The following is a 21,908-nucleotide window of genomic DNA, read 5'->3' on the forward strand; positions in this document are numbered from 1 at the left end:
ACTTCATTCTGCAGACTGAACAAGCTGAGAGGGGAAAGTCTAACGCATTACAGTTTGTTTTGAAAACTTGGAGAAAAGTATTATTAGAGTTTCAAAGTCAATGCAACATGTGCGCTGAGAGGATGCTTTGCAACTGGTGCAACTGTCTCCCCCCACACACACACAAAAAGAGGGTTCGATCTAAGAAAAGCCGCGTCACTACAAGCTCCTCCTGCACACGATTATAAAGGAAATGCGCGGAACTGGTGCGAGGCAGAGGGGGTGTACTAGTAGTTAGGGCAAAAAAAGTTGACAAAACAGAACTTACCATCCTGTGTAATTTCAATTTTTAAAAAAACATACTTTAAAAAAAAAACTTATTTTGGATTTGATTTTCTACGCTGCCAAGATGACTATGGCAGTGGTTTCGCCATTCGACTTCAGCGAAGTAATGAACAAGGTAACTTTAGCTACAAAAAAAGTCCTCTACTCGGCTTTTTCTTTCCAAGCCAATGTATGGAGGCAAGTCAGTGCTGGAATTCGACATTTCACTAGGCTAGTTTTGTGTGGTTTTAATTTAAAAAGTTTACGCTTTTCTTCTAATGCATTAAAGGGACCCGTTAACATGTAGATAAGACTGCTATAACGCGAAAGTGTAACTACTGTAGTTTTCTCATTGAGCTTGCAAACTAACTTTACCCGAGAGTGAGTTCCATGATGCGCTTTCGGGCCAAGCGCAGTGTTCGCCTCTGATGCATGATGTCTCTTGTTGTGATTTTTTAAAACTTTTTTACTTTGTTGACTAACTTTCGTTTCCTTGTTTGATTGCCAATATCCCGTCATAAAAGAGTGAGTCAGACCGGGTAACTCGAGTGATATAACGGGAAACTTGCTGGCCTGCTACTTTTGCTCAAGGAAAGTGTTAACCACGAGTGCTTTTGATGATTTAATTCAATGGAAACAGTTAGCCTAGCGATCGAAACTTCTTTTGGATCAATTGGGATCTTTTCGCTGACCAACACGTAATTCAAATCTAAGTAAGCTGCTATAATTGCATGTACATGAATCCGATTTATATTTGACGTGATGTTGCATTCATTCAATCAAGTTTCAATATACTTAAGCCTATGGGTTGTTGTACTGTATTTATGTTTAACAACTTTTGAAGTTAAATTGATGTTATTGTGCATAAAAGGGTCCACGTAACATTAGCTATACATAAATCTTGTGTGTGAGGCAAAACATGCTTTCGAAATGATTCCATTTAATCGTGCAAATCTAGGCCTGATGCGAGTGTTCTTTTGACGAGAACTTCGTTACTAGCCTACTATGCCTTCCATTTTGAGTTTCTTCACACTACGTTTTCATTTCGCTTTTTCAATTCAAATTTAAATAAAAAAAAGCAGCAGCTCCTTTGTAACCGGGACCATGATCGCTCTCAGGCGCTCCTTCCTTTGCGCCATTTACTTTGCAGGCACACATTCCTCAGTAGGGCAACTTGCCAAACCAGCTGTTGTTCTGTTCTATGGGTCTGCATCCGCCTTAGGATTAAATGCGAAACGAACATCAATGGTCATTCAGGGATTTCTTTATAGATGTTTTCCTTCCCTTTACGAAATGTAAAACACTCTTTCTTGTGGTCTTTGCATATAAATACATTTGTTTTTGTATTGACTTTTAGATCTAATATTTTGTCTCTTTCCAGAACAACAAGATGCTGAACTACAACAACAACAACATACTGAGCTCCCCCCATCATGCCGTGTCCACCCCCACCGGAGCCCTGCTGGACAGGGACAGGAAGGCTGTGGGGACCCCCTCGCTGGGCAGAGGGGTGTCTGTGTACCACTCGGTCACCCTTCCCAACCCCAGCTCCAAGTTCCACCAGAACCAGTTCCTCAACAGCCTGAAGATATCAGACCCCTCCTCCTGCTCCGTCACCTCAGGGTTAATCAGTGGCAGCAACAAGGAGACCCGCATGAGAGACCGCTCCTTCTCTGAGACAGGCGAGAGGCTCCTACAGAAGTGCCTGGGGCCGGCTAGTCCTACCAGCCTGGGATGCAACAGCCAGAGCCAGCAGCAGAGCCAGGTCAACTCCAGCCGCTACAAGACGGAGCTGTGCCGTCCGTTCGAGGAGAACGGAGCCTGCAAGTATGGCGACAAGTGTCAGTTCGCCCACGGCATCCATGAGCTGCGTTCTCTCAGCCGCCACCCTAAATACAAAACCGAGCTGTGTCGCACCTTCCACACCATCGGATTCTGCCCCTACGGTCCCCGCTGTCACTTCATCCACAATGCAGAGGAGCGCCGTGGACCCCCTCCCGGATCCTCCTCCTTCTCCCCGCTCTCCTCCAATAAGCTGGAGCGTCCTCGTCTGCAGCACAGTTACAGCTTCGCAGGGTTCCCCAGCTCCGGGGGTCTGAGAGGAGAGGGCAGCCTCACCCCTACACCCATGTTCTCCCCAGAAGAGATGCCTGAGTGGCCAAGCTGCAACCCCTTCACATATTCCAGCCAGGAGCTGGCCAACCTGTTTGGCCCCAGCCTGGGATCCGGCGGCCCCGCGGGGACCGAACCCAACACCCCTGCACCCCTGTCTCCGACCAACACCCCCTACTTCTTTAGGCCCATGTCGGAGTCCCCCACTCAGATGTTTGAGTCTCCGTCCAGCCCTCCACAGGACTCCCTGTCAGACCAGGAGGGGTATCAGAGCAGCTCAGGGGGCAGTCTCAGCGGGTCAGAGTCCCCCAGCCTGGACACCAACAGACGCCTCCCCATCTTTAGCCGCCTCTCTGTCTCTGACGACTAGACTGCTCCTAATTAATGTACGTTAGCCGTCGCCTCCCAGAAAGAGAAAATGAATGGACAATGGCACTCCCCTCTACCATGGTCCCCTGCCCCTTTCCTCCACAAAACAATATCAATTTATTTCCAAGTTTGAATGATCTAAGGATAAAGTGACTTAATTAAGGGAACTTGTTTTCAAATCACCCCAGAAATCTCTTCCCTGCTGTTTACTCCCCTCCCCCTCATAGAGCCTACCCTGTCTTCTGGCATAGTGCCAAAATGGGAGAGGAAATGAATGAACAATGAGAATGATGGTGTGAGAAAGAAGGAAAAAAAATAGATTGTTAGACTGTTGTTTTGCCAGGTGCCACCTGTCTTTCTGTTCTTGAACACTTAGCAGTGCTAGTGGGCCTTTGGCATGGGGAGTGTATCATCACACCACACGCCCCACTCTTCCACCACCACCATCCTCTGACGTTACCACCTCTCAAGCGCACTTCCCTGGTCTACTCTGCGCTGAGCTCGCTGGAGGGTGCTCAGTAACAAACCCTGTCCTCAGATCAACCACAGCTGTTTTTACTACAGACTTTGAGCAACAACAAAAAAATACATAAACTGAAATGATATGAATAGTTTTAAAACAAAGTGCCAGGGGCAGTTGGTTTGTGCGTAGCATGTGCAAGAGTTGATTGGATGGATGGATGGACTACTGTCTGAGAGTTTTTGATTCAATGTCGACTTGTCCCGTCATAGTTCTTCTCAAGCATTCTTTGTTGAGTCTCATTTTATGTAATAGCGGAGCAGGACCAGAGCAGGAAGTGACTGACAGACACAGGAAGTGTTGCTGGTCACTGGCAGTTGTGTTTCTGGGAAGGAAGGATGAAGGATGTCTTTTAATGTCTAACTGGTTATTAAACCTTGAAGACGATTTGGTTTCTGTCCTGCTCCCTCTCTCCTTCCCAGCCCACCTCCGTCCATGCTGTTCTGCAGGCAGCAGGGAATTCCAGCATTCCCATGGTGCAGTTCTTCCACTTCCTGCAACTTGAGATGGGATCTCTAAGCTATCTTATTTTTCCTCTTCCCCTATAGACTCAGAATCTGGCTCTGAGGAGCAACTGTTGACATCTCCCTGCTCCCTTCTATGGTTTTTGATGTATCATTTTTTATTGTTATTATTATAGTTATTGTTTGTTTTAAAACTTTCCAAGCATTGGTGCTTGTCACTGCTTATTTAACTTATCGAAACATATTTATTGGTGATCATATGCATTTAGTTTTTTTTTTTTGTTAATTTTGTATTTATCTGGATAATGAACAATAGAATATATTTTCTTTTTATGTTAAATTATGATCTTCGGTATTAATCTAAAGATTGTGAAGATGTTTTGTCAGTTTCCTTTTTTTTTTTCCTTCTCCCACAGTTTAATATATTGTACTACAATGACTGCAACAATATTTGTAACTACACTTTGTTAAAATAAAACTTAATTTAAAGCAACAAAAAAATACAGGATTTCTTTTTTTTTTTTTTTTTTTTTTTTTGCATTTTGATTATTTATTTGTTTTCCCCATTATTGGACTGCAATTCTAGCAAAATAATACCTGTTGCATTATCATCCCGTGACTGTCCTATCCTCCCTTACTCTGTAGAACGTTTTCTCTGACCGTAACAGTACTTTACTGTTCCTACTTCGTTCAGCTGTTTGTATTCTATTAAATCACACCAGCTTGGTTCCATATGGAGACCAATCAGGATTCTCTTTCATAATTATGACTAAAGTGGTAAAACCAAGAGGTACAACACATAATGATGAGTATCCCCATGTTCACTCTCACATCCTGATTTAAGTGTAGGGTTTAAAGGAAGGTTATGGCTGAATGTTATGTAATACACTTAACCAAGGATTTAGAGGGAAAATACTGTTTGTATTACAAGCAATAGCAGTGACCAAATGGGTTGAGGAGAAGACATCTGTGTTTTTGATTGGATGTTTGATTCACTTGCAACTGTTATAAAGGGCCTACTTTTGAATACATTCCAGGTAGCAAACTAAGGACTTTTATATTAAACGATGGAAGATGGTGAAATTGTTTTAATTCCTTGTTCCGTGTTTCCTTAAAGTTTTGAGCAAGGTTAAACCGGATTATTGACACAAAGAAAGTACAACTGTTGAATGTATTTTTCCAGCCATGGTTTTTCACTACAGTCATTTCTATGTGAGTTTATATTAAAAACTGATTTCTCTTTTTGTAACTATTGATTGCAGTTAACCAATAAACCCTGTATTTTTGAATCAATTGTTGTGTACTCATTCATCCACCCACTAGTGAACTGATTAGAAGACCTCTTGATTGACATGACATTTAACAGAGCTCTTACACAATGTGTCCCTTGCTGCGCCAGTAGACTTTGATGCCATATATTCAGACTATTTGGGGTTGAGGGGGAAAATGACAATTTATGAAAAGAGATTCCTGTTGCGGCACGTCCCGTAACAAAATGTCCCGCCGACAGCTTATCTTTTGGTGACAGATGTGGACACTGATTTAACCTTACCAAGCACAGACAGCCTGTTACCTTTACGACACGTTAATACACACTGAATACCAAATGGTTGAAAACGGTATTGTTTATTGATTGAATTAGTTAAACATTACATGGCAGAGGAAGAGATCCGTGCGTACCGTATGTGGGGTGGAGGGAGTTTCAATGAGCCAGCTGATGATTGGTGGACATGAGAGAGAGCAGATTGGTAGACAGGAGAGGGAGCCGCCTGGTGATTTGTGGACTAGGCAGACCTGTTAGGGGATTGTCCCAGGGTGATCAAACTCTGAATGAGCTGGTTTGATTACATAGACTGAAACCATGCTCTGTTTTACCTGGAAATGTCGATCAGGTCATTAAGGTTATGAGAGGCTGACATGGCGAGCCAGTCAGTCAGCGAGAAGAAACATAGTCAGAGATGGGTGTAGTGAGGATGGTACGGGTCATGTTCAGTAGGGCACAAAAATGTTACGAAATCCCAAATTAAAATGAGCATTTCTTATTGGACTACAGATAGTTGGTCTACCTACCTCTTCAATTCACCCATCGTAAAAAAAAAAAACATTTTCTCCTGTTTCATGACTACCGGACTACTTTATTTGTTCTGATTGCACCAGGCAGACACCTCTACCCTCAGTTTTGTATCAGATGACAGAGAAGTCCAGAGAAGATCAGGAACTAACTCCTAATGGAACTAACTTTTACCATGCCGAGTGCTGCCCCAGTCAGTTGACCCATAAGCCCCTTCCTGTTTCCTCAGTTCAGGTTGTTGCTTCTGATGGATTATCTTGTTCCTTTGTGTTGCCCTGAACAGGCCAGGGGAGAGGGAGCACCTGTTGTGGACCTGGTACTACTTTAGGCCCAGGCCTCTACCTCCCCCTCTTTCAAATCATGACAGGTAGACAGATGAGACTGCCCACCTGTGCAAACAAGGTTTGCTAAACTTCTTTGGGTGCCATGTAGCCTTTACCTCAGTGTTGTAAAGCAACCTGGCCTCAGATCATTTCATATTGTTCTGTGCGTAAATTCAAGACATTCCATTTATTCAGGATGGTATGTTAAGTTTCATATGGTATCTATTCATTTGTGGATGTCCATCATCCATTTCGTATATGTAGCGGATTACAATTCATATGATGTTATGAATTTGCGAAACTTATGATGTGTTACGAATTCCAATTTGTTGTGGCTAACATTGGCTAGGTATTAGGGTGAAGGTTAAGGTAAGGAGTTATGTTAAAGGGTTAGGGGAAGAGTTAGCTGGAAGGGTTAGAGGGAATGGTTAGCTAACATGCTAAATAGTTGCAAAGTAGCTAAAAAGTAGCATGCAGTTGCACAGTTGCTAATTAGCTCAAATGCAAAAGTTGTCCATGATGAGATTCGAACACGCAACCTTTGAGTTGTTAGACGTTCATGTTATACCAAATGTAACATATCATTTGAGTGTCCCAGATTTACATTTACTATGTTAGGTCTAATCAATGAGACCAGGCTGTGTAGGAAACACCCAAATAAAGTATCTTAACAGGGCGTTGGGGCCACCACAAACCGCCAGCAAAGCTTCAATGCACCTTGGCATAGATGCTGCAAGTGTCTGGAACTCTATTGGAGGGATGCGACATCATTCCTCCATGATGAATTCCCTAATCTGGTGTTTTGTTGATTGGGGTGGAAAACGCCGTCTCATGCGCCGCTCCAACATCATTTGGTGACTGGGCGTACACGCACACACACACGCGCACACGCACCCCTGAAACGCCCTATGCACATCTGAGACCCGTCTTTCAAAGTCACTGAGACTTCTCCTTCAAGCCAGAGTAGCCACAATTATAGGCGACTGGCCATTTTTATAAGCAGGATGGGATGTTTTAATGGCTTAATTCAGTCAGGAACCACACCTGTGTGGGAAGCACCTGCTGTCAATGTACAAAACGTTGTATCCCTCATTTACTCAAGTGTTTACTTTATTTTGTCAGTCAACCCTAAGAATCCCTCAAGAACAGAACAGCAGTTTAAGAAACAAAATGAACGCTCTTAACTTCTCCATAGAACAAAGTAGTAGAAAACTATACATTATACATGCTCATGACATGTCTTACAATCACAGGAGGCTGGTGTGTGGAGGACGGCTGGAGTGGGGTGACTGGAATGGTCTCAAACCAATGGAAACCACGTGTTTGATGTGTTTGACACCATTGCATGAATTCCTTTCCAGCCATTACTATGAGCCCGTCCTCCCCAATTAAAGTGCCACCAGCCGCCCGTGCGTACATCATAATATGCATTACACCTGCAGACTTTTGTGACCGAAAACTCTACCTCTCTCTCCATCTCCCTCTACTCAAGCCGGCCTAGGTGAGAACAGCTTGTGCTCACCAACCATGCTTTCCTTCCGTTTGCGGCCTTTCAGGGGAAATGAATCTGCATACTGTATGTGTGATACAAGAGCATCCTGTTTATGAGCTGGTAATTTGCCTACATAGACTGTAGCGGCATCACCTACGTGCACAGGAAGTGGTCATACATACGCACGCATGCACACTTAAAACCTCAAGAAGGACGAAGTTGGGGGGGGTCGCTCTGCTCGGTGGTGCAACGACCCTTTGAAACATGGTGACGCCTTCCATAATGACACCACCTCTGCAGTTGACTTTCCATTATGCTGACACGGTGGAAGCGAACACGTACAGTAGAAGAGTATTTATTTGACAGTAGAATCTGTCTGGAAAACCCACCCTTACGTTTCCACATCTTACGCCCCCAAGTAGCCTAATCTAAGAGCCTGAAAATAGCTAGGCTGATGCCAGGCTTAAGTTGTGCCACAGCCAGTCCTGCTGTAGGTAGAACTTTGTAATGGTCATATCAGTGGTTGGTTCTCCCTCTCTGTTTGAGAAAGGAGAGGGAGCAAACAGAGAGAGAGAGCTGAATGTGCTAACACTATTTTCCCCTTATCTCTGGTCACAGCTGAGCGAGAGTATAAGGGTAACTGGAGTGTGGGTATGTGTGTCAGGGCAGGCTGCTATGGGGAGGACGGCTCATAACAATGGCTGGAACAGAGTCAATGGAATGGTATCAAAAGTGGTTCTTGTGTGGTTGATACCATTCCATTGACTCCATTCCAGCCATTACAATGAGCCGTCCTCCCCTCAGCAGCCTCCCCTTGGTGTGTGTGTGTGTGTGTGTGTGTGTGTGTGTGTGTGTGTGTGTGTAACTGATGTGAAATGGCTAGCTAGTTAGCGGTGGTGCGCGCTCATAGCGTTTCAATCGGTCACGTCACTCGCTCTGAGACCTTGGACGAAAGTTAAACTGTTGCATGTACGTGTCACATGGATGTATGCAAGTGTGTGTACCCACATAAGATGGGTCATATGAAGAATGAATGAAGGGTAAGGTTAAGGGCTGTCCAGAGGACGGTGCCAGAGCCAGAGCCTTGTGGGTATTTCATCAGTTTTTTCAAACTGGGTAAAACGTCAAGGACACAATCGGAAACAATCCGAGTCCAGAGTGTAGAGATCAGACAAACAAACCGTTGAACTCTTAGCGTTCTCACTGCTGGCCTAGCATGCCTCTGGAGGACACAATGTTACTCAAGCTAGAGCTAGGCTACTTTGCCAGGGAATAGGACCATGAGAATCAGAGACACGGACTGGTTCTTTATCTCCTAAACTCTGTAGCTCTGTGGTGGTAAGAGTTAGACGGATAGCAGGTCAATAAGACAACTGATTGATGCTGTTTACGTAACCTAGACACTCCTGTTGCTCGCACGCACACACACACACACGCACGCACGCACACACCCACGCACACACACACACACACACCCACACACACACCCACACACACACACACACACACACACACACACACACACACGCACACACACACACACACGCACGCACACACACACACGCACACACACACACGCACGCACACACACACACACACACACACACACACACACACACACACACACACACACACACACACACACCTATTATGCAGCAGCAGGCCTATGACTGTGACACCATGCTGACTTTAGTCATGCACATTAGCTGACAGTATCCAGTGTCACATGTTTTTTCAAGTGTCTACCCTTGACCTAAAAAGGAGAGAGAGAAAACACATTGGGTAGGAGAGAAGACCTGGATTCAAATAGTATTTGAACTCTTGCAGATACTTTTGAGCATTTGCTTTAGCCTGCCCGGAGAGCCAGGTAGGTTGGGTTTGCAATACTGGGGCTTATCTATCGGTTCCATTGCAACAGGCAAGCTCAATCTAGCACAATATTTTCAAATTGTTATTGAACCCAGGTCTGGAAGGGAGAGGCAGAGATGAGGAAGCTTCCCTGGGCGCTGAGTAAGAGATAGATGTCCGTCTGACAGGGAAACCAACGGAGGCTGATGGGAGGAGCTATAGGAGGACATTGTAATGCCTGGAAATGAATATATGGAACGGTATCAAACACATCAAACATATGGGAACTATGTGTTCAACTCGGTTCCAAAAATTCCATCCCGTCCATGACAATGAGTCTGTCCTCGCATAGCTCCTCCCACCAGCCTCCTCTGGTGGAAACAGACCCAGCAACTCTACTTAGTGACACAAAACAAACACCCAACACTTGCCTCTCATTGAGCTCTGGGGTTGAGTTCTTCCCTAATGGTTGGGTGATGATTCTGTCACAAAGCACTAAGCCTGGGTCAATGGATGGGAAAGATGAAGAATAAGATGCGGTAGCCAGTCAAATAGCTGATATGAAGTAACAGCAAATTAGATTGGTTTCATTGCATCACTGAGTCCTTTCTGAGATTTCTCAGTTGGGTTTGGTTGCATCTGTTTCCTGAAGGCATCGGTGCAGAGAGACAACACATAGGGAAAGGTGTAATTGGGGCAATTATTTATATACCCAGGCACATACACACACACACAAACACACACGGGACCCAAGTAAAGTAGTAAAAAACGACTTTTGATACAAACAACCGATACTGTGGAAGATGACATCACCGACGAAGTTCAAACTTCAAAGAGGAAGCCCAGAGAAGATGTGACTGCCTGAGTCCCAAATGGCGCCCTGTTCCCTACATAGTGCACCTACTTTTGACCAGGGTCCATATCACTCTGGTCAAAAGTAGTGCACTATGCAGGGAATAGGGGGGTTCCATTTCAGGCTCAGCCTCTGTCTTACTAACTTACTACTAGAGCAGAACCTCTGACAAGTAGCCTACAGATCATGTTTATATTTAGAGATGAGAAACAGATGACTGTTTCCAGATCGGGACATAAAGAGAGAATAAATTCTCATGGTTGTAGATACCAGTTGTCATAGAAAAATACGCAGTTCAAAAAGCTAATGATAAATGATCAGTGGTGTAAAGTACTTCATTTAAAAATACTTTAAAGTACTACTTAAGTATTTTTTTGGGGGGGGGTATCTGTACTTTACTTTACTATTTATATTTTTTTGGCAACTTTTACTTTTACTTTACTACATTCCGAATGAAAATAATATACTTTTTACTCCGTTTATTTTCCCTGACACCCAAAAGTACTCGTTTACGTTTTGACAGGAAAATGGTCAAATTCACACACTTATAAAGAGAACATCCCTGGTCATCCTTACTGCCTCTGATCTGGCAGACTCACTAAACACAAATGCTTTGTTTGTAAATTATATCTGAGTTCAGGAGTGTGCCCCTGGCAAAAGGAAAGAATGTTGTGCCGTCTGGCTTAATATAAGGAATTTGAAATTATTTATACTTTTAGACTTTTACTCAAGTAGTATTTTACTGGGTAACTTTTACTTGAGTCATTTTATATTAAGATATCTTTGTTTTTACTCAAGTATGACAATTTAGTATTTTTTCCACCACTGTAAATGATAAACCAAAAGATCGAAAATTATGAGAATGAATGAAAGCAGTAAAACGACACTCTCCCTCCTCTCCCTCTCCCTCTCTCTCTCTCCCTCTCCCTCTCCCTCTCCCTCTCCCTCTCCCTCTCCCTCTCCCTCTCCCTCTCCCCTCTGTCTGTCTGTCTGTCTGTCTGTCTGTCTGTCTGTCTGTCTGTCTGTCTGTCTGTCTGTCTGTCTGTCTGTCTGTCTGTCTGTCTGTCTGTCTGTCTGTCTGTCTGTCTGTCTGTCTGTCTGTCTGTGCCTGTCTGTCTGTCTGTCTGTCTGTCTGTCTGTCTGTCTGTCTGTCTGTCTGTCTGTCCTGCCTGCCTGCCTGTCTGTCTGCCTGTCTGTCTGTCTGTCTGTCTGTCTGTCTGTCTCTCTCTGTCTCTCTGTCCCCCCCTCTCTCTCTATCAAGTATAAACAAAACAGTATCATTGGTGTGTTTGAGTTGGAAACAGACAGATATGACCTGGGGGATAGAGGAATAGCTAAAGGGCGTTCTGTCTGAGTTTCACAATGATCTCTGTTGGCACTCAGACCCTGAGAGGAGAGATAAGGACTGAGCCTGAGAAAACACAGATCTCACACCCACACACATGCGGTGTGTGTGTGTGTGTACGTGTCTCAGCAGGTTAGCAGGTTAACCATGAGGGTTAGTGTAGAAGGACAGGAACAGGCCTGACAGACAGGTTCCAGGTACGGCCTTTACCTAGATGGAAGGCCTCTGTGAGAAATCTGAGCACACATTTACAGAACAATCTCAGTTGTGTTTTTTTTAACTGTGGTGAGATGTTGAACTCTAATAATCCCCGCTATGGCCCCGAAGGGAATGACAAGTAAATTCAACTGTCAACTGTTTTCCAATGCACCTCAGGTCGGACTGAGTGGCACATCCATTTGTTGTCTGTGGGAGTTTATAGTAACACACTCTCGATCAACACTAGGTACAATGGCATTCTGTAAGTTGAAATGACAAGTAAAATTCGTGATGATATGTACAATAAGGAGACTCAGAGTCAATACGAAATCAGGCATCGTTGTTATCCAGCAGCATGCAGAGAGAGAATAACAGCAGATGGAGAAGTATCCAGTCAGTGGTGTGTGTGTGTGTGTGTGTGTGTGTGTGTGTGTGTGTGTGTGTGTGTGTGTGTGTGTGTGTGTGTGTGTGTGTGTGTGTGTGTGTGCGTGCGTGCGTGTGTGTGTGTGAGAGAGAGAGAGAGAGAGAGAGAGAGAGAGGAGATCCCAGAGGAAGGCAACACAATGGGAGGCAGAAGAGGAGGTATCTGTAAACCAGACTAGAGAAGCTAACTGATTCCCCACCTGTGTCTGTTACACCGCTAGCTTCCCAGAAACACTTGGTCTACCAGGAGACACTCTGACGCACACACCACAACCTGGCTGGGACCAGCAAGGCCTCATCCTGCCGTTACTATACCTGCATACACACACATAAGCACACACCTACGCAGGCACGCAGGTAAGGACTTGCTCAGACACACAGACACAGGCATAAACACACACACACACACAACACACACACACACACACACACACACACACACACACACACACACACACACACACACACACACAGACTCATTTACAACTGCGACCTGGCCAAGATAAAGCAAAGCAGTGCGACACAAACAACAACACAGAGTTACACAAGGAATTAAGAAAACATACAGTCAATAACACAATAGGAAAAAAAGTCTATATACGTTGTGTGCAAATGAGGTAAGATAAGGGAGGTAAGGCAATAAATAGGCCACAGTGACAAAATAATTACAATTTAGCAATTAAACACTGGAGTGATAGAGACTGGAGTGATAGATGTGCAGAAGCTGAATGTGCAAGTAGAGATACTGGGGTGCAAAGGAGCAAAAAAATAAACAAGAGGCAAGACTGTGGGATCAAGCAGCATAGGGGTGTGTGTGTGTGTGTGTGTGTGCGCTTGCGCACGTGTGTGTGTGCGCTCGCGCACGTGTGTGTGTGTGTGTTAGGGGGTTGTTTACTTGAACAGGCTCTCAGAAAGCGTCATCTCTCCTGGCCCGCTCCATTTCCTGCCCCTTCCTCTGCCTGGAGCACACACACACACACACACACACACACACACACACACACACACACACACACACACACACACACACACACACACACACACACACACACACACACACACACACACACACCTAGTCAGCCCAGCCTAGCCCAATCGCAGCCTCACAGGGGCCCACATGGTAAAATACTTAGTGGCCTGCTTTACACACCCTATGGGATCAGCGGGGATTGGGGGTGTGGTGCTGGAACTGGGGAGGATAGAGTTGGGACTGGGCTGGGGCTTGGGGTGATGGATGTTAATGGCTTTTATTACAGTTTTTAACAATCACTTTGGCACTAATTTCAGAACCTTGTGGTTATTTTTCAAAACTCTAGACACAAAACTCAAAACGGTCATTACTTCTAACACAGGCGGTCCAATGCTCAAAACATTGCATTGTGCATTCATATCGTTAAAGAAACCTTGCACTTGCAGAATCATAGGTTCAAATAACTAATGTATCATGAAATACCATAGGAACATTCATTTAGATCAGCCACACACAAGATACCGATAGTTTCACGATGAAGTTGTTCATACAATCATTAAATATTGTAATACAAATATGTATTACATACATATTGTGATACATGTTTCATTATGGTACTACACGTAAATACATCACTGTAAAAGGACTAGTAGAGAGACAGTGGAATCATTGAACAAAATCTGAAATTTATTGATGAAATACAATAAAATCACAACATAGGTTTCTCTGAATCAAAGCAAAAATAATTAGCTACAAAAAAAGAAAGAAACTACAGTAAAACGTCAACTGCAGTGTTCCTCACCTGTCTTACTGTAAAACATCAACTGCAGTGTTCCTCACCTGGCTTACTGTAAAACATCAACTGCAGTGTTCCTCACCTGGCTTACTGTAAAACATCAACTGCAGTGTTCCTCACCTGGCTTACTGTAAAACATCAACTGCAGTGTTCCTCACCTGTCTTACTGTAAAACATCAACTGCAGTGTTCCTCACCTGGCTTACTGTAAAACATCAACTGCAGTGTTCCTCACCTGTCTTACTGTAAAACATCAACTGCAGTGTTCCTCACCTGTCTTACTGTAAAACATCAACTGCAGTGTTCCTCACCTGTCTTACTGTAAAACGTCAACTGCAGTGTTCCTCACCTGTCTTACTGTAAAACATCAACTGCAGTGTTCCTCACCTGTCTTACTGTAAAACATCAACTGCAGTGTTCCTCACCTGGCTTACTGTAAAACATCACTGCAGTGTTCCTCACCTGGCTTACTGTAAAACATCAACTGCAGTGTTCCTCACCTGGCTTACTGTAAAACATCACTGCAGTGTTCCTCACCTGGCTTACTGTAAAAAGCAAAACAAAGGTTGATTACCGTACTTCTATATTTCCCTCAGGTTCTCATCCACATCACAATGGATGCTTTCATTAGCCAAACATCTTGGGAAGAATCTTCAGGGCATGGCGGATCCAGGCCTGATACTGGTCTGCCGTGATGTCATTGCATGCGTCACCCATGGCCTGGAGAAGGGTGGCTTGTTCGTGAGGAGAAAAAATCCTCAATCGGGTTAAGGAAAGGAGAGTATGGGGGTAAGTACAGGGTGGTAAATTGTGGATGGGCCTGAAACCAGGCTTGCACCATTTGAGCATGGTGGATGCTGACATTATCCCACACAATGACATAGGTCATGCCATCAGCTCTACAGACCTGATTTAGCTCATCAAGGAAGGTTACATTCGAACAGCGAATCGTGTGGCTGCCAACAACTCAATATATAGAGTATATAGAGTAGAGACGTTTAGATGTTGTTCGACCTAACATTAGAACGGGCAAGATGCGTAATCTAAGCAACTTTGACCATGGTATGATTGTTGATGCCACACATGGTGATTCCAGCATCTCAGAAACAGCTGCCTTCCTGGGATTTATACTCACTACAGTCTCTAGAGTTTACAGAGAATGGTGCGATAAACAAAACACATTCAGTGAGCGGCAGTTCTGTGTGCAAAACCACCTTGTTAAGGAGAGAGGTAAGAGGAGAATGTCCAGACTCATTCAAGCTAACAGAAAGGCCACAAATGCTCAAACAACAGCTGTTTTAAACAGTGGTGTGCAGAAGGACATCTCTTAACGTACAACACTGTGAATAATTCAGGCCGTTGTGGAGGCAAAAGGGGGTCCTACCCAGTACTAGATAGGCGTACCTAATAAAGTGGCCGGTGAGTGTACGTTAAGGTCAAATCTAAAAACATGGTCTGAAAAAGTGGTACATGGGACCATAGAAACAGTGTCTGATAAAGAATGATGATGAAGTATTACATCCATAGATAATGTAGTCCAATTGGTTCATGTTCCACGGTAATCGTTGTCAATGAATCTCGTTGTCCGGAAACTTTCATGATTTAAACATGGAATATTGTTTCCATATTGTTTCCATAAAACTATGCATTAGAGTAATGCAACAGCTACTTATCATTTTGAGCAGTTGTATCAGTTGATAGTTAGATCATGGTAATGAAATTAATACACAGTCATCTCAGATGTAATGTGTGAATAGCATTTTGAAATGGTAATACTTTGATGTTAAGTTGTGTTATTTTGAACAGGTGATTTTAGTTCAATGAACAAATGATCTTAGCTTTATGTGTATTGTATCCAAGCAATTGGAAAAAGTGTTAAGAGTTTAGAAAAATTTGCATTTTGATCGTTGGTTGTGAGTTTTGTGTCTAGAGTTTTGAAAAATGACATCAAGGTTCCGAAATGAGTGCCAAAGTGATTGTAAAAAACTGTAATAAGTCTCTCTCTTTTCCTCTTTTTCTCCCTCTCTTCTTGCCTATCATCTCTCCCTCTACCCCAACCTCTCTTGCTGCGGGGAGGGAGGGGAGATAGACAGAGAGGAGGAGAGCGGAAAGAGAGTGAGGAGGCTACAGTGAGAGGAGAGCAGTAAGGGAAGAGAAGCTCACATCGAGGAGTCACATCTGGAAGTCTCCCAGCAGAGATGCCAGTGAAATTGAGCACTGGGAGCTGAGAGCAGCCTAATGAAAGTCGACGTTATGTAATTGCTCTTCCATGTGCTACACTTAGAGCCAGGCTCAGCCAGGACACCGTAACCATCTCAGTCTGCCTCACTCTGTCTGGAGGATGGAAGGACAGCGAGTGAAGAAGACACTACTGGGTTTAGAAGGGACTGAAGCCTGTTGTTTTCGTTTGTAGCTCTTCATTTGAAGGAAGCCTACAAGGATTTCATAGCACGTTCATAAGCAGTACACGTTTATATGTGTTAACAGCACACTGCTGATGATATACTGCAACCCACAGGGTACATGAAGAAGCAATGGCTAAATGGGGTGTACGTTTTAGGGAAGCATCTGGTTTTGAACATGATTCGATGTATAAACAGTTTGTGATGTGATCTGAGAACAGCTTGATCATAAACATATGCCCAGACCAGTACAGACGGTATGGTTATTCAGTTAGGGGGGAATTCAGACCCGAGTTAAGCGTGTGTAAATGGAACATAATTCCTTTTGAATGCGCTTTTCTCTCTATGTGTATTCTGACCTTGAATTTAAGCATGAGAATAGCATGTCATTCACCCACTATTCGTTTGTGGGCGGAGCTCGAATAACGGAAGGTGCGGCAGAGGTGTGTCTACAGATACGTCGTATTCTGACCTTGACTTTAACCCTGCCATTGTGTTCGTTTCATGTTAGATAATTCTGTGTTCCCGGTCCAAAATGACCACCCCATTATAGCTGATAATAAATCCATAATAATACATATATTATCACCTAATGTTGTGTTCGATCTTTTTATCAACTTCAGTTCTTGTGAACATTACAAGTTCTGAACTTCTATCTGCTATTTATGGCCTGTAGGCCTCATTGACCTGAGCTCATGCAACTAGTTTTTGAGTAAAGAAAAAGCCTAATGTATTGATTATTTTAATTTGAACAAAGACTCAGATGAAACATATTGTGTTATTTATCACAGACTACTTTGTGCCAAAGTTGAACAAGGACAATCTCCTCCTCACCAGTGTCATGATCAAAGATATGTTCAAGAGCCTCACGTACAGTATATTGTTTGTTCATTGTGCTGCCACAGAACAAATTGTGAGAAAGGCTTAAAAAAAGCTTTGTATTACCAGAGCTGCTAGAAATGTCTATATATTATTGAGACAATGTTGCGATTGTTTGTGAGAATATCAACAGGTGTGGTTCCCATGGGGGAAAGATTCTATTGGGGAAAGGTTCCCGTGGGGTTTGACATGGAAGCCAAGAAGGGGTGAGGTGTGTGTGTGTGTGTGTGTGTGTGTGTGTGTGTGTGTGTGTGTGTGTGTGTGTGTGTGTGTGTGTGTGTGTGTGTGTGTGTGTGTGTGTGTGTGTGTGTGTGTGTGCTCAAACACACATGCATGAGGGGTCTGGAAGAGGAAGTGTGTCTGTCTGATGAATGGGCATGTTCCTGAACTTAATTTTATACACTGATTGTAGTCTCACCCGTTCATTTCTAATAACCGGTCATTTTTGACCCGGAACACCACAGGTGTACAAAAGTTAAATAAAACACCCAGAAATGTAGTGAAAATCATCCAAATGTATTTTGTTTGTTTCAGATGCCCTGTGTAGACAAAGTCATGTAACCTTATGACAATCAGATGAAATGAACTACGTCTTTCAGAGTGAATACTTATAAATCGGTCCCATTCGACCAGAACACAGCAGGAGGGTTAAATCCCTAATCATTCCGACAGTTTTACATGTGAGGAAACCATGATTAAGATCTAGCATGCCTACAGGTTCCAAGTGGGAAAAATAATCGCCTTTACACCATTCTCCATGCACTGTCATTTACAACTTGATCAAATCCATCGATAAGAGCTAGGTAAATGAGTCATCCGTTTGGATAAAGGGGTTGATTGTAAATACAAATGGCACTTGTTTTAGGTATATTTTTTCCTCAATGATCGCTGGAGACAAACGTGAAAGCCAGTCATAGGGCAGCAAACCGAAGCATATCAACATATCAACTTTCCCACAGTAAAGTTTAGGAAATGCTGTGCCATTATGCACAATTTAAAATGGCATGGCCTTTAAAATTGCAGGGGCGGGCCCTCTCGAATGTCTTCGTTATAGGCTCCCTGACTTTCTCTGTCTTCTATTTCGATCATGTTAAGTAACAGTATCGACCGTCGGCATGCCTAATAACCACACGTGTTCAACTGTCAATTGAATATAGTTCCCTTCAGTTGGAGTAGCCTACGTCACTGTTCCATTTGTTTACATTGTTTCGTTTCACCTTCATTTGCGTTGTAAACGCTGCTACAGCCGTTTGGTTGTTGCTGAGGATAATGACTAACAGTCTATCGTTAACGGAGCGCAGACCAAGCCGTAACAGTTTGAATACTCGGCCGCGTCATCACACAGTTCCATGGTTAGTGCAGGCAATATGCGAGGTTATAGCCCACTATTGTACACTATTATCCCTTTTATAATGACCTGTACACTAATCTTCCAACATTACTATGCGCTGAAGAACTGAACGTGCAATTTTGTGAGTGAATCAAACCACCGTTTTCTGTCTTTCGTCCGTAAAGGCTCTCCAGGCCTGTTTTTTATGATTCATAAATACTTTCCGAAACCTAAATAATCTACAAGATCAGGGTATTTTTAAATCTACCAATTGGTGCTGAAACAAACAAATTCTAGCTGAAAGGTGCACGGTATTTAAAGGGATGGCTGAAGATATGTACAGAAACCCAGTTGAATGAAAACCCCACCGAATGGAAATCTGTTGGGCAGCAAGTGGGACGGTTTTCAGCAGTTGAATGACATTTATTCAGGGCGGGCAAGGTAGCCACACCTGCAGAGCTCTTCACCAAATATTGGGCATGAATTCCTAAATCAGGATCGGGGCCCTCGTGGACACTGTTATGAAGAGAAGAGACAGGATGCAGAGGGGGTTGTAGTGTGTGTGTGTGTTTACACATTCTCTCTCTACCCTCACGGTGAGTTGTCTCTAGAGACCTGTCAGAGCCATGTTGAACTCTAATATTTGCACCACAACTTCTCAAATTGATTTGATTCTGTACAGCGTCTTATGTTGGTTGAGGTCTGCTTTCTGTGGTTGTGGGCTGAGTGGAGGAGAGCCAGAAAAGGGAGAGGTGGGTAGGAGTTCTAGAGAGTGTGTGTGTGTGTGTGTGTGTGTGTGTGTGTGTGTGTGTGTGTGTGTGTGTGTGTGTGTGTGTGTGTGTGTGTGTGTGTGTGTGTGTGTGTGTGTGTGTGTGTGTGTGTGTGTGTGTGTGTGTGTGTGTGTGTGTTGTAAGACTAGAAACAGGCCCAGTCTACCTCAGAGTGTTGATGTGAGAGTTGTAGGCCCCTTGGGCCAGGTGGCCTCTCACATAGCTTCCCATATGGTCTGCATTTCCCCACCTCTCCGCCCCACCTCCTTCACCCTACTTTCGCACTCTGTAATTGTCAGGTAATGTATTGTTCCCCTCCCCTCCCCTGCACCCTGCACCCTAACCCCTCCTCTGGTATTATTCCGTACCTTTATTAATCAACAAGGTATCACGGTCTGCAGGGGAGATAAATGTATAATTTTGACGGTTACTTTTAGTTATTCATTCTGAATGGTTAAGGTAAGGAAGGTTTGGGATATAGGGTAAAAGAAAGAGGACTACAAAACAAAGATGAGTGCCTAGCCCGGGGATAGATCATGTGAGGCTCCTTGATGGTAATGGTGCTCACCGTTGCCGCCAGTGGCCGGTTTTCAAATTCATCTCCCGACGTCCTGGGACCTGGACGGAGGTCGAATATCGCCTTGGATCTCAAGTGACCTGGCTGTTATTAATGGATGGCTGCATCCCAAATGGCCTCCTATGTCTTATAGGGCACTGGTCAAAAGGGATGCAATCGTAGTGAGGACTTGGCACTGCTCCAGGGAGAGGCCCACCTCTGATATGTTATACAGCAGCAGGTTTCACCAAGGTGTTCATTTCAAGACCGTCTTCCTCCGTCTCTCTGATCCTGTTCCCTCCTCTCGTCTGCCATGGAAGGAAAATCAAAGTTGGATACTGATACCGGAGACCTGATTCAATTAGATCCTGATCAGTTGGTTACCTCCACCCTCTCTCAGTCACACACACCCACCAGAGACACATGCACACACCTCCCCAGTTCCCCCACTCTGCACTCCCCTGGCTCTCCTCCACTCAGCCCACAACCACAGAGAGCAGACACCAGCCAACATAAACACTGCACAGAATCAAATCAATTTGAGAAGTTGCGGTGCAAATATTAGAATTCAACATGGCTCTGACATGCCTCACTTTGAGAGTATAGCGAGAACATATAGACCACTGCCCCATAACAGGGCTATAAAATAACACACACACACACACACACAATATACACACATACACACAACCTCCTACTCCCACACACACAAACTCTCTCCCTCTGGAGTGGCGTGGTGTAATGTATTGGAGGTGTTGTGTGCCAGGTCTTGGTTCAGGTCTGTATGCTGTGTAGAAACACTGAGTCACCATGCAGCCAATGGTCCTATAGTTCCTAGACTACTAGCTGCTTTTAGCTCTATCCCTCAAACACACACACACACACACACACACACACACACACACACACACACACACACACACACACACACACACACACACACACACACACACACACACACACTAACACACACACACACACACACACTAACACACACACACACACACACACACACACACACACACACACACACACACACACACACACTAACACACACACACACACTACACACACACACACACACACACACACACACACACTAACACACACACACACACACACTAACACACACACACACACACACACTAACACACACACAACACACTCAAACACACTAACACACACACACACACACACACACACACACACACACTAACACACACACACACACTCAGCTGACGGGTTTTATTTGTATGTGCTGCTGATGACGATGCACCAGACAGTGTGCGGGTCTCTATCTCTTCCAAAACACTCTAGACCTCCCAGCTGACTGATTAAAAGGGCTTTTATTATAAACATGGCTGCTGTGTCACTGGGCCAAACCCAACAGCCTCTTGGAGGTAGCTGTAAGCTTCTAAAACTCTGGTAGTTCCAAACACCCCCTCCTTGCCTGTGTTTTTCCATTGTTGATCTCCAGACTGTTCTGAGACTCCGTCTGAGGGGACAGCCAGAGGTACAACGCATTTGGAAAGTATTCAGACCTCTTGACATTTTCCACTTTTTGTTACGTTACTGCCTTATTCTAAAATGGATTCAAATGTTTTTTTTCTTTACCTCATCATTCTATACACAATACCCCATAATGACAAATGTATATAAAAAAACTACGGAAATATCACATTTACATAAGTATTCAGACCATTTATTCAGCACCTTTGGAAGCGATTACAGCCTCGAGTCTTCTTGGGTATGGCGCTACAGGCTTGGCACACCTGTATTTGGAGAGTTTCTCCCATTCTCCTCTGCAGATCCTCTAAAGCTTTGTCAAGTTGGATGGGGAGCGTCGCTGCACAGCTATTTTCAGGTCTCTGCAGAGATGTTCGAT

General features: G+C 44.1%; 1 protein-coding gene across 2 annotated transcripts; it reads left to right on the forward strand.

Moving 5' to 3' along the window:
- Positions 1-232: 232 nt before the first annotated feature.
- zfp36l1a (zinc finger protein 36, C3H type-like 1a) lies at positions 233-5,057 on the forward strand. 2 transcript variants are annotated; one of them, XM_024436973.2, is made up of 2 exons: positions 233-439; positions 1,685-5,057. In XM_024436973.2, exons 1-2 carry the CDS (start codon positions 389-391, stop codon positions 2,783-2,785), a joined length of 1,152 nt encoding a protein of 383 aa, XP_024292741.1. In that variant the 5' UTR covers positions 233-388; the 3' UTR covers positions 2,786-5,057. The 2 variants fall into 2 exon arrangements, with proteins under 2 accessions (XP_024292741.1, XP_024292742.1); XM_024436974.2 differs by lacking the exon at positions 233-439 and adding an exon at positions 504-1,016.
- Positions 5,058-21,908: the final 16,851 nt, after the last annotated feature.

This window comes from Oncorhynchus tshawytscha, linkage group LG11 (genome assembly GCF_018296145.1).
Source record: "Oncorhynchus tshawytscha isolate Ot180627B linkage group LG11, Otsh_v2.0, whole genome shotgun sequence".
Lineage (NCBI taxonomy): Eukaryota > Metazoa > Chordata > Actinopteri > Salmoniformes > Salmonidae > Oncorhynchus > Oncorhynchus tshawytscha.

Coding starts and splice junctions, on each gene's coding strand:
- zfp36l1a (XM_024436973.2), top strand. CDS start 389: ATGACTATGGCAGTGGTTTCGCCATTCGACTTCAGCGAAGTAATGAAC. Junction 440..1,684: donor TCAGCGAAGTAATGAACAAG/GTAACTTTAGCT, acceptor GTCTCTTTCCAG/AACAACAAGATGCTGAACTA.